This window comes from Triticum aestivum, chromosome 1A (genome assembly GCF_018294505.1).
Source record: "Triticum aestivum cultivar Chinese Spring chromosome 1A, IWGSC CS RefSeq v2.1, whole genome shotgun sequence".
NCBI classification, from domain to species: Eukaryota; Viridiplantae; Streptophyta; class Magnoliopsida; order Poales; family Poaceae; genus Triticum; species Triticum aestivum.
This window is the reverse complement of record NC_057794.1, coordinates 551,806,775-551,825,194: the sequence shown is the minus strand read 5'-3', so window position 1 is coordinate 551,825,194 and position 18,420 is coordinate 551,806,775. Positions and strand designations below refer to the sequence as shown.

The window sequence follows — 18,420 nt, the reverse complement described above, 5'->3', positions numbered from 1 at the left end:
TGAGCTCGTTCCAAAGCCCGTCGTGAACAATGGTTGACCACAATGACGAAGCTAGCAGAAGATCTAGGGGGGAGGGGGGCATACAAGAAATACACATCTTTGGGGGGGGGGGGGCAAATGGCTAAACTCTCCTTAATTTAACCCTCAAAAAACAATTTCCTTCAGTAATTAGGCCAGGGCTAGGGGGGCAGTGCCCACCCCAGGACTGTACGTAGCTCCGCCGCTGGTTGACTACCATGATTTGATGTCCTGGAAGCCTTGCCACACATCCGGATGAAACACATGTAGTTGTAGCCAATATTTAACCACACACCACAACCTAATGGAGAATCTGCACTGAAATAGGATGTGCGCAGCCAACTCTGGCACCTTGTTGCAAAGGGGGAAATTCCCATAATTTGGCCATCCACAACCCGCCAGACGGTTAGCCGTCCAAATGTGTTTTTGCATGGTTAACCAAGTAAAAAAACTTGCACTTCGGCGGTGCCCAATTCTTCTAGATAGTGCCCTTGAAACTCGTTGCCGTGATACCGAGAAATTGTGCCTTATAGGCCAATGTCATGGAGTGGCGACCCGAAGTGGTGAGCTTCCAGGTAATGGAGTCTGGACGGCCATCATGGAGGACCACCTGGGACGCATGTGCCCAGAGTGCGATGAATTCTTGTATGTGCGACACCGTGAGCCCATTAGTCATATTGATTTGATCAGACCCAAGTGTCATTTTGAGCAAAAATCGTCCGACCATTTCTTTCTCTTACATATATCAAAAATGAGGGGTGCGATGTGTTTTGACCTTTGCCATCCACCCATGCCGACTTCCAGAAGCTCACCTTACTCTCATCACTAATGGTGATCTTCGTAAGCGCGTGAAACAAATCCACATCCTCGACATCGCACGAGCTCCCAGTGCCCACCCAAGTTCTTTCCGGCACTTCCCATTCAAGCCATGCCCATCGAAGGCGAAGGGTGTGGGCAAACTTCTGTAGGTTCAAGATCCCAAGGCCGCTGAAGTTTAAGGACCGACACACCAATGTCCAGTTAATCTTGCTGTTGCCACTAAAGACCTTGTATGAGCCCGCCTAAAGAACATCTCTACATATCTTATCAACGACCACTAGGACCTCCGCTAGAATGACAAGTGTCATGATGTGGTAAATCACAATAACGGTGACGATTTGACCAAGGCGGCGTGGCGTGTCGCCGTGCAATGTTTCCCCTGCCAAGGGCGGAGCGTGCTGGCGACCTGGTCCTCAAGGTATTGGAAGTGTACCCGCTTGACATGGAATGAAATTATGAGGCCTGAATTGATTTCGTAGAGCCTCTAAATTGCACCACTAACATAGTCCACAACAGCATCGTTATTCTTCCAACTGATAGCAAGCCTACATAATTCAAAGCGTTTTTTGTGAACTAAAAAAAAGCGAGATGCGACATGGATAAGCCCATTGACAATATATAAAGATATAGCCCATTTATTTTGTGTGAACTAAAAATACTGCAATTGCCAAATACGCCTCCATTTTTGATAGAAACACTGTAGCACATGGAAATCGTGTTGTGCATTTCGTGCCTATACAAGTTATAAATCCGTTTGGAAACCGGAGCCAACAGTCAGACGAAAGGTGTCTGGCAAGGGCCACGGCCTGACCGCCTGAGCAGAGCAGCCGCGACGCGGCAACGAGGCACGCACGTGCGGCGCCGTGGTCGTTGAGGATCCACCACAGCGTGCAGCAGGCAGAGGCAGGCGGCCGGAGATCGAACGAACCGGTTTGGGACGACGGCGTCCACTGGCCCCGGCCGATGCTCTCCACCGGCCGGGCGCGGCACGCAGCGGAGAGAGAATCTTGGGTGCGGTGCGGCCGGACGCGACAGCGCCACGCCGCGCGCACATCACACCACACCTCCCCGCGTACGTACGCTGCACGCATGCACCTTTCCCCGCTGCTCTTTCTTTCCGGTCAAATGCACGGCGCCCGGCTCGCTCGTTGCTCCTCGCGCACTCCGACCAAATCCGATCTCCGAGCAGCAGCCAGCACTTGATTTTCCGATCCTCCGGTCGTCGCCGTCACCCGATCGGCCGATGATCGGACCTCCGTGCCCGGCGGGAAGACTGGCCAGGCGGTCTAGGGGGGGAGACACAAGGCGGTACAGTCGCGTGCCAAGCTACTGGCCCGCGGGCCCGGGGCCAGAAACCCAAGGCGGCGCTGCATGGCCGCGCCCTGTACCACTGCCGTGCGGGGCCCGCCGCCCCCGTCCTCTCGCCGTCACGGACGTCGCCACATCGGCACGCCAGCTTCACATCCTTGGTTTGCTGGATATAATCCTACTGCTAATAACAGATTGGCCCCGCCGCCCAGTCGCCTTTCCCGTCGGCGACAGCATTTTCTAAGCGGGACGACGACAAGTATAGGCCGTGGCGTACTCCACGGCGGCCCCACGGGTCAGCGAGCTTGTGCAGAAGCTGTCTATGCCTTGCCGCGGCCCCACCGGTCAGTGATTGTATACGTACGGCTGCGCGCGTCCAGGGTTGGAGAATGACCGGGCTGCCCCCGCGCACCGCACCACAACCACGACGTCCTTGCTTTTGCGCTGCGTTGCGTTCCGGGCGGTAACAAAAACAAACGCGAGCGAGACCCCTGCTGCCTCAAGACCTCCTCCGCCCCGCCTCCCTCCTCCTGCTCGGCCCGTCGTCCACGCCGAGGGAGCCGTCGGGCATGGCGGCCACGGCAGATCCGCGGGCGAAGCCGCCGGCCGCGCCCTCCACGCACCACCTCGAGCCGTGGGCGCGCCCGCAGCAGCAGCCGCCTCGACCCCACCGCGTCGAGTCGCCCTCGGGGGGTGCGTCGGGCGCCCGCGATCGCCGCCGCTCGTCGTCTCACTCCCACCGCGGGGCCGACGCCGCCGGCGACGACGGCGGGATCGAGGGGCTCCGGGTGAAGCTCATGGGCCACCTGCGCGACGCGGCCGACCGGCTTCGCGTGCCCCAGAAAAGTCCTCCCCTGCCCCCGCCGCCCCCACCGCCCAAGCCGAAGGAGCACCAGCCAGAGCGCATGGCGCCGCCTCCACCTCCCACGGAAGAGCCGCAGCCTCCTCAGGCGGACGTGGCGGACAAGCCGTGGAAGCTGCGGGAGCGCACGCGGCGGCGGCCGGCCGCGCTGTCGTCGTCATGGCCGGCGGCGCCGGCTCCGCCGTCGAGGCGGCGCAAGCGCGCCCCTTTCTCCGTCTCCCTGTCGCCGGAGGAGATCGAGGAGGACATCTACGCGCTGACGGGCGGCCGGCCGCGGCGGCGGCCGAGGAAGCGGCCGCGCGCCGTACAGCGGCAGCTCGATGTAAGCGCGAATTCCCCACACTACCCCCGCCTTTCCCAACCATTTAGTACTAGTAACGCTCGAATTTACCCAATTGCCCCTTGGCTCCATCCCATCGATACGCTTTATGCGCTCACTTAACGTAGCGGCGTAGCACCAGTATAGTAATCCCAGCATGATTGTTGTGTTGTGTGCAAGAATGGCACGCTCATCCTCCGATCCCTAACTAACAACAGCTAGCACCAACGCGTGCCGTTCGTTTCTGTGCAGTCGCTCTTCCCCGGGCTCTGGCTGGCCGAGGTCACCGCCGACGACTACAAGGTGCCCGACGACGAGTAGCCGAGCTCGCTCCCTCCCGCCGGCGACGGCGACGTGCCGGCACCGCTTCCGACGGACCCGCGTCGCAGGTAGCCCGAATTCATAGCAAGTTGGAGTAGCTAGGCGTAGACGCGTGGTCGCGTGGAGCGAGCCGGTCATGTACTCGTGTTCACCAGTTATTATCAAGTTTACAACAAGGAAAAACTCCAGCTACCGACTTTCCTTGTCACATGCTGTTTCTGCTTCGCCGTCTGTACAGTCGCGTGGTCGTACAATCTACTGCTGGTAGTACTCTACTTGCCAATTTATACTTGTTTTTTCCAACCTCTTCCATCCTGGTTGTACGTACGTGCTACTCGGTCAGTCTCGGCCTCGGGCGGTGCTGGTGCATGTGGCTGTGCGCGCGCCACCGCTTTCCGTGCTCGCGCGCAGGAGGGATGGCATGGCTTTCGGGTCAGGTCCCGATCCTCCCCTTCGTTTCCTCCCCTTTGCGTTGCGTTTTCTCGGGGGCTGGCTCGCCACCCGGCCGCGTCGGGCGTTTTGGATTCGCTCGTTCGTTCTCTGGGTAGGGTGGGGTAGGGTTAGGGTTGGGCCCTCGTGCTATCCGACGGTGGGCCCGGGCCGACGCGGGACGGGATATGATTGCAGCAGGAGATGCCAGTTTGCTTGCTCGCTCCAATGGGGGAGGCCGCGCGAGCTTTTCGCGTCGTCTTCCTCCCAATCAGCAACCTAGTAGCGCTACTGGCTAATGCTAGCACACGGCATGATTAATCAAGATAGTGCAGATGCAGCACGGGTTTGCATGGAAGGAAGTGTCACATAAATTCTGTGGCCGGGACGACCCATGCAACCTCCTGCCCGGCCGTGCATACGTACGTGTTCATCGTTTTCCTTAGCCATGTCGAAGAGAAACGCGTGTACGGAGTACGTACGTACGTACGTAAGTTAGCACCAGCATCTCCACTCGCGATACGGTCATACGGCCGGCCTCGTGCACGTACGTATACACGGGAGGCGAACCACGTCGGCTCCAAGGGCCCGTACGCGTGCACCGGTGCACGGTCGGTCGGGTTGGCCTGGCCATGTGTCGCGCATTAAAAAAAGGCGATCTTCTTTTCAGCGGGGAGTTTAAGGGCAAATCAGCCACTTGCGCACGACAGTGCCGGGCCCCGCCTGTCAGGTTCCCGCCGGGAGCGCAGGGGGAGAGGGAGGGAGATACGTACGGGCCAGGCGGATCGACCTCGTCTTCCCTTCATGGCCAGCCTGCCGCATTGAAACTCCGGCCCCACCCGTCAGCCCCGCTAGGCGCTAATCCGCTTCACGAGAGCGTACGTAACGGGCGCGGCAGGCCCACCCGATCCCGAGGAGGGCGTCCATGCAGTTCAAACCGCGGCGGAGCTCCCCGTGCCGTGCTTCGGTTTGTGGCTCTGCCTCGCGCGGGACGCCTCCAGGGCTGGCTGGTCCGTTGATGGGGAATCGAACGGTCGGGACGTGGACACGACAGGATTTGACGTGCTCTTGGGCCGATGGATGGCCAGCATGGACGTGTTCTGCGGGGCTGGCCCGCTTGGCTGGGGAAGAAGGCCGAGTAGAGCCAAATCGCTGGTGAGTGGTGCCACCCACGCAAGCAATAATCGGGCGTACGTACTTGAGATACTGTTTGGATCGTAGCCCGCGTCTGCCCAGCCAAAATATTGGCGTTGACCAAGGTTTCACATCTCGTTTGGATGATCACCTAAATTTTGGCATGCCAAACCCGCCATAGCTTTTCCGCTTTGCTTCTGCGCTAAATCGTTGGCGAGACGTGGGTGGCCGATTTGCTCGCCGATATTTTGGCGCGCCCACAGCGCCCGTGATTTGGCTGGGCGGACTTGGGCAGTAACCAAACAACTTCTACATGCAACCTTTTCTGTTCTTGCGGGAGATGCTAGACTTTGGAACCCTGGTGTGGGGAGACTATTCTACGAACCAATGGAAGATGGCATGCATACCATGATTGGTCGGTTCAGCATAATATGCATATCACTGGCGGGCGGTACAAGTAGTGTGTGTGATTATTGGGAGGGTCGATTATCCGTCCAAATGCGCATGTGGGGTGTTTTACACGGGATTAAGCTCAACCGGTGGCCGGGGTGGAGTTGGAGGCTTGTCACCGCCACTGGAGTGACGGAACGCATATACGCACGCAACCCTCAAAACAAAATCGCGCCTGACCACCACACGCGCCTTGGTATAGTCCATGGGCCGAGCTTATGGCCACCCTTCTCACAAGGAAGGAATCTTAGAAGCCTTGCACTTCGGCGTGTTCAGGATGGACTCTGTGGAAGACTTGACGTGTACTCCAAGGACAACATTGGCTGCCGGCATGTGTATCCCGAGACGGGCAACCGGCAATGTGTAACCCTTCTACCCAAAAGTTTTGTCTCATCAAGCTGATCGATTTTAATATATAATTCATGTCAATTCGAGGTCGTACGAGGCCTGGAGAAACAAAACAAGATAATGCTATGTTTTCAGTTGGAAAATCCGAGTGAAAAGCTACCATCCGAGTGAAAACTTACCGATCGAGTGAAAGCTTACCATCCGAGTGAAAACTTACCGGTCGAGTGAAAGTTTTCCGTCCGAGTGAAATTATTATCATCCAAGTGAAACTATTACTGTCGGAATGAAAACTTGCCGATCGAGTAAGAGATTGTCTTTCGAGTGAAAATATAATCATCCGAGTGAAAAGATCACCGTCAGAATAAAACCTAGTCGATCGAGTAAAGAGATTACCTTCCGAGTGAAAATATGGTCATCCGAGTGAAAATTGTCTTCCGAGTGAAAGATTCTAAACATCCAAGTGAAAAAGTCCAGTCGGACGATCCAAGTGAATGACTCTAATCCGAGTGGATGAGCTCGAATCCGAGTGAAACTGAACATATGCCCGAAAGTTTATCAAGATGACCTCGGATGAAGAAGTGTTCACTACAGAAGTTGTGCATATCATCAAGACAGTAAACTTTGGTTTTGAAGTCATCATCATCAGAGATAGTATATGGCCTACAAATTCACTACGAGACTAGGATAATCCAGTCTACTGCAAGACCGAGTCCGACTGGAAGGTAAAGATGACCTCAAAAAGTATTCAAGAAGGCCTTATTTGAAAAAGTGATCAACATGAGAGTTGTTCGTATCGTCGAGGCGCACAAGTTTGATATTTGGGCCGTCTTGATCGGAGATCATATGCAAGATCACCGGCCCGCGCAAGAAGGAAGACAAAGTTTGGGCCAGATTCAGACTGAATCCGAGTTGGAATAGAATTAGGACTCTATAGGACGTGAATTGATGTAATTTTTCTTGTAAGGAAAGCCTAGATGAATCCTTTACTTGTACGGGAAGTCCAACCGCCTCTTATATATGTTGGGGGTGACGGACGATTAACAACACATAATTGAACAAATCAATATACTACTTTTTCATCTACTTTTTATCTCCCCACCTTTTTCTCTCTCGTTCTTCGCTGTTCCTCGAGTTTGAGAGCTGCGAATCCCGAGGCCCTAGGGGCGAGCGAATCGACCTAGGGCAGCCCATAGCCGCCGCACTCCCTGAAGGGGTCCCTCCCGGGGGTGTGGGGTTTCGGGTCTGCAAAAGCGCCCGTCGACTGTCTTGCGTATCGCGCTGTCAGCCGGGTCTCCTTCGACGTGAGCTGCGGTGCATCACCCCCGGCGTTGAGGGACCATGTGACGTGTTCGTGTGTCAACACACTTTTTGGCGACTCCGCTGGGGACCAAAGATCAATCAATCATCATCCACCATGTCCGATCTTCCCAAGCCATCTGAGGTAGACGCCGATAACATCATTAAGCCCAGTCTTGATGAGATATCGACCAATCATCGCCAAGTCTATGAGGAGTACAAGAAGGCACGCGAGGAGAAGGACCTGCAGGAGTTCCTTGCAAAATTCAAGAAAGATCGCCAAGGCAACATCACTCCGATTGAAGAAATCAAGTTCCCTCCTCTTCAAACTAAACAGGTTAAACCCTCTGTAAGTACTGCTGAGGGAGTCCTGGATTAGGGGGTGTCCGGATAGCCGGACTATAACCTTTGGCCGGACTCTCGGACTATGAAGGTACAAGATTGAAGACTTCGTCCCGTATCCGGATGGGACTTTCCTTGGCGTGGAAGGCAAGCTTGGCAATACGGATATGTAGATCTCCTCCCATTGTAACTGACTCTATGTAACCCTAGCCCTCTCCGGTGTCTATATAAACTGGAGGGTTTTAGTCCATAGGACGAACAACAATCATACCATAGGCTAGCTTCTAGGGTTTAGCCTCTTTGATCTCGTGGTAGATCTACTCTTGTACTACCCATATCATCAATATTAATCAAGCAGGAGTAGGGTTTTACCTCCATCGAGAGGGCCCGAACCTGGGTAAAAGCATTGTGTCCCTTGTCTCCTGTTACCATCCGCTTAGACGCACAGTTCGGGACCCCCTACCCGAGATCCGCCGGTTTTGACACCGACATTGGTGCTTTCATTGAGAGTTCCTCTGTGTTGTCACCTTTAGGCCCGATGGCTCCTCCGATCATCAACAACGATGCGGTCCAGGGTGAGACCTTTCTCCCTGGACAGATCTTCGTGTTCGGCGGCTTTGCACTGCGGGCTAATTCGCTTGGCCATCTGGAGCAGATTGAAAGCTACGCCCCTGGCCATTAGGTCAGATTTGGAAGTTTGAACTACACGGCCGACATCCGCGGAGACTTGATATTCGACGGATTCGAGCCACAGCCGGGCGCGCCGCACTGTCACGATGGGTATGACCTAGCTCTGCCGCCGAACAGAACCCTAGAGGCCGCGCCCGCATCAACTCCGACCCTTAGCTCGGAGCCAACTGCGTCGATCGAGGACGGGTGGCTAGACACTGCCTCGGGGGCTGCAGTCTCAACGGCGATCGAGCCGAACACTAGCCTCATCCTCTGCGAAGCCCGTGACTCCAAGGTGCCGGACTCTTTTCCGGACTCCGAACCTTCCGCGCCCCTGCCAATCGAATCCGATTGGGCGCTGATCATGGAATTCACCGCCGCGGATATCTTTCAGCACTCGCCCTTCGGCGACATTCTGAATTCACTAAGGTCTCTCTCTTTTTCAGGGGAGCCCTGGCCGGACTATGGCCAATAGGATTGGGATGCGGACGATGAAGAAATTCGACGCCCACCCACCACCCACTTCGTAGCCACTGCCGATGATCTAACCGACATGCTCGACTTCGACTCCGAAGACATCGACGGTATGGACGACGATGTAGGAGATGAACATGAACCAGCGCCTATAGGGCACTGGAAAGCCACCTCGTCATATGACATATATATGGTGGATGCACCCAAAGAAGGCGATGGCGACGGAACAACGGGGGACGACCCCTCCACGAAGCAACCCAAGCGTCGGCGTCAGCGGTGCCGCTCTAAGTCCCGCCAAAGCAAAAATGGTGATGCCGGCACGGGAGATAATAACACCCCGGACAGTGCCGAAGACAATTCCCTCCAGCAAGATTCAGCGCAGGAGGATGGAGAAGCCAGCCCCCCTGAGAGAGCGGCAGACAGAGAAGAAGAGGATGATAATTACATGCCTCCCTCCGAAGACGAGGCAAGCCTCGGCGACGACGAATTTGTCGTGCCTGAGGATCCCGTCAAACAAGAGCACTTTAAGCGCAGGCTTATGGCCACGGCGAGTAGCCTTAAGAAAAAACTGCAACAGCTTAGAGCTGATCAAGACTTGCTAGCCGACAGATGGACGGAAGTCCTTGCGGCCGAGGAATACGAACTCGAACGCCTCTCCAAGAGCTACCCAAAGCGCAGGTTGCTACCCCGTTTAGAGGAGGAAGCACTTAAGCCTACATCACCAGCGCATAATGCGGCTGACCAGCCACCTCACGGCCACGACAGAGAGTCCTCCCGGCCCTCCACTCAAGCCGCACCCCGGCATCGCTCAAAAAATACCAAGGCACGGGGAAATGTGCTAGACCTGCGAGATATGTTGGAAGACAGTGCAAGGCAAACAAGATCGATCTACAAATCGCGCGGGCGCCCCACGACACGAGACGATAACCGTCACGCCGGATATAGTAAATCCGGTTGGGCCGAACACAGCAGACAAAGCTCATTTGAGCTACACCGTGATATAGCCCAGTACAGAGGCGCCACACACCCACTATGCTTCACAGATGAAGTAATGGATCATCAAATCCCAAAGGGTTTCAAACCCGTAAACATTGAATCATACAATGGCATAACAGATCCTGCGGTATGGATCGAGGACTATCTCCTTCATATCCACATGGCCCGTGGCGATGATCTACACGCCATCAAATACCTCCCACTCAAGCTTAAAGGACCAGCTCGGCATTGGCTTAACAGCCTGCCAGCAGAATCAATTGGTTGTTGGGAGGACCTAGAAGCCGCATTCCCCGGCAATTTCCAGGGCACTTATGTGCGACCACCAGACGCCGATGACCTGAGCCACATAATTCAGCAGCCAGAAGAATCTGCCAGACAATTCTGGACATGGTTCCTAACCAAGAAAAATCAAATCGTCGACTGTCCGGACGCAGAGGCCCTAGCAGCCTTCAAGCATAACATCTGTGATGAGTGGCTTGCCCGACACCTTGGACAGGAAAAGCCGAAATCTATGGCAGCCCTCACGACACTCATGACCCGCTTTTGCGCGGGAGAAGACAGTTGGCTGGCTCGTAGCAATAACATGACCAAGAGCCCTGGTAATTCGGATACCAAGGACAGCAATGGCAGGTCGCGTCGCAACAAGCACAAGCGCCGCATTAACAGCGACAACACTGAAGATACGACAGTTAATGCCGGATTCAGAGGCTCTAAGCCCGGTCAGCGGAAAAAGCCATTTGAGAGGAACACTCTGGGCCCGTCCAGTTTGGACCATATACTCGATCGCTCGTGCCAGATACATGGCACCCCCGAAAAACCAGCCAATTACACCAACAGGGATTGTTGGGTGTTCAAGCAGGCCGGCAAGTTAAATGCCGAAAACAAAGACAAGGGGCTGCACAACGACGAGGACGAAGAGCCCCAGCCGCCGAACAATAGTGGACAGAAGGGCTTCCCCCCACAAGTGCGGACGGTGAACATGATATACACAACCCACATCCCCAAAAGGGAGCGGAAGCGTGCACTCAGGGACGTATATGCGTTGGAGCCAGTCGCCCCAAAGTTCAACCCATGGTCCTCCTGCCCGATCACTTTTTATCGAAGAGACCACCCCACTAGCATCCACCATGGCGGATTCGCCGCGTTGGTTCTAGACCCAATCATTGACGGATTTCACCTCACTAGAGTCCTTATGGACGTCGGCAGCAGTCTGAACCTGCTTTATCAGGATACAGTGCGGAAAATGGGCATAGATCCCTCAAGGATTAAACCCACAAAAACAACCTTTAAAGGCGTCATACCAGGTGTAGAGGCCAACTGTATAGGCTCAATTACACTTGAAGTGGTCTTCGGATCCCCGGATAATTTCCAAAGCGAGGAGTTAATCTTCGACATAGTCCCTTTCCGCAGTGGCTATCACGCACCGCTCGGACGAACCGCATTTGCAAAGTTCAATGCGGTGCCGCACTACGCATATCTCAAGCTCAAGATGCCAGGCCCGCGAGGAGTCATTATGGTCAATGGAAACACCGAACACTCTCTCCGAACGGAGGAGCACACGGCGGCCCTCGCAGCAGAAGTACAAAGCAGCCTCTCAAGGCAATTCTCCAGTCCGGCTATTAAACGTTCGAACATCGTCAAGTGCGCCCAGAGTAACCTACAACAAGACCGCCTCGCACGTTCCAAGCAAGCATAGCAATACGGCCCCAACACCAGCCCTCGCAAAACTGTGAAATCAGAACTACGCGTACATAACTACGCTCTGAAAATACCATGGGCACAGGGGGAGGGGCACGACCACGGCACGTCCAAAAATGCGGCTCAACCGCACCAGGGGCTCCCGATTTTGTCATTATTTCCTACTTTCAGGACTCCACTCTTCGGAAGGCCTGTCCGGCAGTACAACCGCTGAACACACGATGCAACAACCAAGGAGGCAGAAAGCTATGTCGAATTCCCAGGTGGTCTCTATAACGAGCAAAATACATGTCTTACATACCGTCTCGCAGCTCGCCCCTGGAGGGGGACATGTCAAATAGTCCCATCTCTTGCTTATCGCACTATTTGTATCGTTCTGCTTTCGCAGCAGCCTTTTAAAATAAACAATGCTTAGCTTCAGCTTATTATTGCATTCTCTATTCATTTCTTTTTCAATACATATGTTCAGTTATGACATTTAGCACCCGTACACTTTGGTACGATCCATACGCCAGGGGCTCAAGCACTCCATAATACGGCGTGAGAAGTCCGAACACTTTCACAAAGTGCGGCCCTCCAAACTTATAGCATTATATGCATCAGCTCCGAATCATGTCTTTGGTCAATAGTTGGGTTTGCCCGGCTCCCATGTTTTGGTACCTTACGTTCCGCTATATCGGCTAAGGTAGCGCTGGGAGAACTACTGCGATTGTGCCCCGGTTGAGCCGGGCTAAGCACCTTAGTAGAGAAAGCTAAAACTGACTGTCATGATAGGGCGAGAGCTGGTCGCTGTTCGGGAGGTTTCGAGTCCCTAAAGACTTATGCCGCTTAGAGCGAGGAGTCGGCTTTGTCCGGCCTAGGCGTGTATAGCGCCCCGAACTCAATCTTCCGAACACTATGGGCTTCGCCGAAATTTAAAATTATAGAATTCTCTGGCTAAGTGAGAGTGATAACGCATTATAGTCCGATTGCCTTGTTCGTTGTGCTGAGCACCTCCCTCGAAGGACCCAAGAATGGGAAAAAGAGTGCTCAGGTTTATCCCGAACACCCCAGCACTCGTGGCATGGGGGCAGAAGCCGACGACTCGCCATCTCTCAGAATCGATAAACGGCCGCATAGAAGGTAATATTTTAAATTAAAACAAGCGTTGCATAGCGCATATGAACAAGTTTTCAGCGCACAGGATAAAACGAACAAGTTCACTCAAATATTATATCTTTGGAACATTCGTCCGCCACAAGGCGGACGCCCTTCAGGACGCCCTCATAATACACCTCAGGGTGGCGATGCTCCTTGCCCTGCGGTGGCCCGTCCTTCACAAGCTTCTCCGCATCCATCTTGCCCCAGTGCACTTTAGCACGGGCAAGCGCCCTACGGGCACCTTCAATGCAGACGGAGCGCTTGACGACTTCGAGCCACGGACAGGCATCCACCAGCCGCCTCACCAGCCCGAAGTAGCTCCCAGGCAGGGCCTCTCCAGGCCACAGCTGAACTATAAGGCCCTTCATGGCCTGTTCGGCCACCTTATGGAGCTCGACCAGTTGCTTCAGGTGGTCGCTCAAGGGCACCTAGTGTCCGGTCTCAGCATACTGAGACCAGAACACCTTCTCCGTCAAGCTGCCCTCCTCGGCCCGGTAGAAGGCGGCGGCATCTGACACGCTACGGGGCAAATCTGCGAATGCTCCTGGAGAGCTCCGGATTCGGGTAAGTAACAAGTAATTCACTTTCACGTGCTTGCTTTGCATAAAGAATGCCTTACCCGCCGCTATCTTCTTCATCGTCTCAACTTCCTGGAGGGTTTTCTGGGCTTCGGCCTTGGCAGAATTGGCGCTTTCAAGGGCCGCCGCGAGCTCGGACTCTCGCGTCTTTGAGTCAAGCTCCAAACTCTCATGTTTTTTCATGAGAGCCTGGAGCTCTTGCTGCACCTCGCCAACCCGCGCCTCATGTTTCTCCCGCTCGGTGCGCTCCGTGGCCACCTTCTTTTCGGCCTCGGAAAGCACTTGCTTAAGGGTCGCCACCTCAGTCGTGGCCCCTAGGACACCAATAGCGATCCTGTCATTTTTTGCAACTGCATCTTTTTAAATATACTCCACAAGGTATTACTTACCTTCTTTTTCCTCGAGCTCCTTTTTAGCAAGGCCGAGCTCTTGCTCGGACCGCTCGAGGCTCTGCTTCAGCGCATCCACCTCCGCAGTCAGTGCGGCAGAGGCCAGCAGCGAAGCCTGCATACGCATATTGACCTAATTATGTTAGACTCCTGCGAATGTTGTTAGATCCTCTATTCGGCTTTTCTTTCCGAACGCCAAACAGAGCATCAGGGGCTACTGTCTATGCGGTAATATTTTCACATATTTTTCACATACCTCAAAGCCTGCTAGCAAGCTGGCACAGGCTTCAGTCAGCCCGCTTTTGGCGGACTGAACCTTCTGGATCACCGCACTCATAATAGTGCGGTGCTCCTCGTCGATGGAGGCGCCGTTAAGCACCTCCAGCAAATTATCCGGTGCCTCCGGTTGGACGGAGGTCACCGGCGTCGTAGGCTTGCCCTTCTTACTAGGGGGCCGCCTGCCAGACTCCGGAACCATTGAAGGTTCCGGTGCGGTGTCCGGCCTAGGGCCGGACTTGGAGCCCTTGGAGTTTTTTCCCCCTTTGCGCCTGGAGTCCAGGAGGTCGCCTTGCGGCGCCTCCAGGACCACCTCCTCCTGGCTTGGAACCTTTTGGGACAACACCTCGGCGTCGTCCGTAGGGCGGGGGGGAGGTAGCGGTCGGAAGTGAAAAACTATTCACATCCGACGAATCCAGGGAGCCTCTCGATGACACATCGAGCCGGGCTTTGGGCGGACTGCATAATTATATTCGGCGTCAGGAGAAGCTGTGCAATAAAGGAACGCCATGAGTCACTCAGGTATCCGAATACTTACGATTTTGCCAGGGGCTTGGCCCTGAGCGGCCACTCCTCTTCGCTGTTGTCGGCGTTGGTGGAGTAGTCCGTAGGGAGGGTCCTCCCTTTCTTGAACCCTCCGGCCTCCTTAGTTGGGGCGGCCTTCCTTTTCTTTTCTCCCCCTGCTGGGGAAGAGACCTCTCTTTCCTCCTTCTCGTCTTCATGGGAGGAGTGCGCCTCGGAGTCATCGGACGATGAGTCCGACTCCACCGGGCGCCGGGAACTCTTCCAGGTTCCCGTGGCCTTCTTCTCCGGCACCACGTAAGGTGCCGAAACCAGCAGCTCTGCCAAGCGGGCATCCGCTGGGTCTTCAGGCAAAGAAGTCGGACAGTTGATCTGTTTGGCCGTCCTCTGCCAGTCCTGTCAAAGGCATGGGGGCTTAGATCCCACATAGAGTCAAACTATGAAAGACAAATATCCTGTAAGAGGTAAAAATAGCTTACCGCGTTGGCTTGACGCTGCACGCTGAATCCGCGATCCTCGGTAGCGGATGCGGGAGCCTCGGCGCCCTTGAATAGCACCTTCCAGGCATCTTTGTACATTGTGTCAAAGAGCCTGCTCAGAGTTCAGTGCTGGGCCGGGTTGAACTCCCACAAGTTGAAATCCCGTTGTTGGCACAGGAGGATCCGGCGGATGAGCATGACCTGGACTACGTTAACAAGTTTGAGCTTCTTGCTCACCAGGTTTTGGACGCATGTTTGGAGTCCGGTCAGCTCTCCTTTTTTACCCCACGGCAGGCCCTTCTCTTTCTAGGAGGTGAGCCACGTAGGGATTCCAGATCGGAACTCGGGGGCTGCGACCCATTCAGGGTCACGCGGCTAGGTGATGTAAAACCACCCTGATTGCCACCTCTTTATGGTCTCCACGAAGGAGCCCTTGAGCCATAGGACATTGGGCATCTTGCCCACCATGGCGCCTCCGCACTCCGCCTGGCGGCGGCCCACTACCTTCGGCTTGACATTAAAGGTCTTCAGCCATAGGCCAGAGTGGGGCTGGATGCAGAGGAAGGCCTCGCACACGACGATGAACGCCGAGACGTTGAGGATGAAGTTCGGGGCCAGATCGTGGAAGTCCAGGCCGTAGTAGAACATGAGTCCCCGGACAAATGGGTGGAGAGGAAATCCTAGTCCGCGGAGGAAATGGGTGAGGAACACCACCCTCTCATGGGGCCTGGGGGTGGGGATGAGCTGCCCCTTGTTTGGGAGCCGGTGCGCGATGTCGTCAGACAAGTATCCGGCTTTCCTCAGCTTCTTGATGTGTCCCTCCATAACGGAGGAGACCATCCACTTACCTCCCGCTCCGGACATGGCTGGAGAAGGTTGAGGTGGGGAATGCGGACTTGGGCACTGGAGCTTGAGTGCGCGAAAATGGATGAGCAAAGGAGGAAGAAGGCGTGGATGGAAAGGCGGATCCTTATCCCCTTATATGGGCGGATGAAACTATGCGTCCCCACCAGCCTGGTAAAACTCGCTTATCTCCCAAGCGCCATAATCAATGGTGCGTTTGGGTTACCCACGCCCGTATTGATGAGAATCCCGGGATAAGGGGACACGATCTCTGCTTCGACAAGACGTGCCAAGGAAACCGCCTCGCAAAACGTGCTAAGGTGGGACAGCAAAAACGGTTCAAATAAAGGCTTGGCTGTGGTGTGATGACACGCTACGGAATACATCAGTAGATTAGATTTGTGTAAATATTATTCTCTCTACGATGGTATGTGGAACTTATTTTGCAGAGCCGGACACTATCCTTGTGTTCAAAATCTTCTATGAAGTATTCGGAGGAGGAACCCGCCTTGCAATGCCGAAGACAATTTGCGCGCCGGACTTGCCATCATTGAAGCCTGGTTCAGGGGCTACTGAGGGAGTCCTGGATTAGGGGGTGTCCGGATAGCCGGACTATAACCTTTGGCCGGACTCTCGGACTATGAAGATAAAAGATTGAAGACTTCGTCCCGTGTCCGGATGGGACTTTCCTTGGCGTGGAAGGCAAGCTTGGCAATACGGATATGTAGATCTCCTCCCATTGTAACCGACTCTGTGTAACCCTAGCCCACTCCGGTGTCTATATAAACCGGAGGGTTTTAGTCCATAGGATGAACAACAATCATACCATAGGCTAGCTTCTAGGGTTTAGCCTCTTTGATCTCGTGGTAGATCTACTCTTGTACTACCCATATCATCAATATTAATCAAGCAGGAGTAGGGTTTTACCTCCATCGAGAGGGCCCGAACCTGGGTAAAAACATTGTGTCCCTTGTCTCATGTTACCATCCGCCTAGACGCACAGTTCGGGACCCCCTACCCGAGATCCGCCGGTTTTGACACCGACAACTGCCTTTTCTCTTGAGCAGTGGGCTGAGATTGAAAGTCGTATTGCTGATGGTAATAATCTAGTCTATCAAACTTTCATAGAAAATACTAATGCTCAGAAGAATATATCTCAATCGTCTAGTGGTAATGATGGTGTAGCTGCTAGTGTGCAAAACCCTAATATGGCTTTACCTATTGCATCGGCGCCTCCCGTGCCGATGGCTTATTATCCTACCCAAACAAATCAGATTGTGACTGCACCCAGCAACCCTATTATGAGCATGCCAAGTTCGGTGGCAATACCGAACCAAACTCTACCTACAGCTACAACCACTCGACCACTACCAAATTATGGGTCGACATACATGCCACAATTCCTACCTATAGCTAGTAACCCTACTCCTCCTATGACACTGCCACAAGTTTTATCGTCCACTATGGATGATGGTCTAGCTAATCTTAGAGAGGAGATGGCTAATATGGTTCGAGAGAATTTTGGAGTTGAGTTACCTCGGAATCGGATTTACCAAAAGCCGTACCCCGAGTATTTTGATGCCATCCAGTGCCCTCCAGGATATAAAATTCCAGATTTTGTTAAACTTAATGGAGAAGGCACAAAAACCACATGGGAGCATGTTAGTCAATATTTAGCACAATTGGGTGAGGCAGGCTCATTGAATGAATTGAAAGTGCGTTTATTTCCTTTATCATTAACTGGTACCGCATTTTCATGGTTTTCTTCTTTACCCCATGGTTCCATTCGGGTTTGGTCGCAACTAGAGCAGAAGTTTCATGATCACTTTTATAGCGGCGACAATGAACTCAAGTTGTCACATCTAACATCGATTAAACAGAAGCATGATGAATCGGTCTCCGATTACGTCAAGAGATTCAGAGAAACAAAAAACTGGTGTTTTAGTTTGGTGATAACTGAGAGGGACTTGGCAGACCTAGTGCTGAGTGGTTTGAGAACTCCCATTAGAGAAAAGCTAGAAGGCTACGAGTTCTTAAATATCAACCAACTCTTACAAAGTGCTTTGGCTCAGGAAAGCCGAAGCAAAGACCTCAAAGAAGTGCATAGATACAAAGCCGATCTTCCAAAGATGAATATGGTGAAATATGATAGTGATCACTCGGACGATGAGGGTGATGTTTTTGCTACTGAATTTGTTTGGCCATCTAAGGCCAAACCGTTTACTTGCAATGATATGAAACCGATTCATAAGAATCATGATGAAGATATGAAGTTTACTTTTAACATTGCTAAGTGTGATAGTATATTTGATGCTTTGCTGCAGGCTAAGATTATTAGAATATATCATACTTTACCGCCGTTTGAAGAGCTAAAACGGCATGCTTATTGCAAGTATCATAATTCTTTTTCTCATGCTACTAACAATTGCAATGTTTTTTGACGACATATACAATCAACCATTAATGACGGACCATTGAACTTTTCTGAGATGCAAGTTGATAAACAACCTTTTCCAATGAATACCATGGGTTTGGAGGGGAAGAAGCTACTCATTCGGCCGGAGGTAGCCGAATCTGCTAATAAAGCTAATATCATTGTTGGTGAACCCAGGAAAGACAAGGAAGGCAGCACGGTCTTGGGGAGACATGTTGTGCTTGATAAGCAGCCCGATGGCAAGGAAGTGATCAAAATCACCATCAAGAATCCTAC

General features: G+C 53.4%; 1 protein-coding gene across 1 annotated transcript; it reads left to right on the top strand.

Moving 5' to 3' along the window:
* Positions 1-2,587: 2,587 nt before the first annotated feature.
* Positions 2,588-3,936, top strand: LOC123180663 (basic proline-rich protein). Its single transcript, XM_044592749.1, has 2 exons — positions 2,588-3,329; positions 3,579-3,936. Exons 1-2 carry the CDS (start codon positions 2,715-2,717, stop codon positions 3,645-3,647), a joined length of 684 nt encoding a protein of 227 aa, XP_044448684.1. The 5' UTR covers positions 2,588-2,714; the 3' UTR covers positions 3,648-3,936.
* The last annotated feature ends 14,484 nt before the right edge of the window (positions 3,937-18,420 follow it).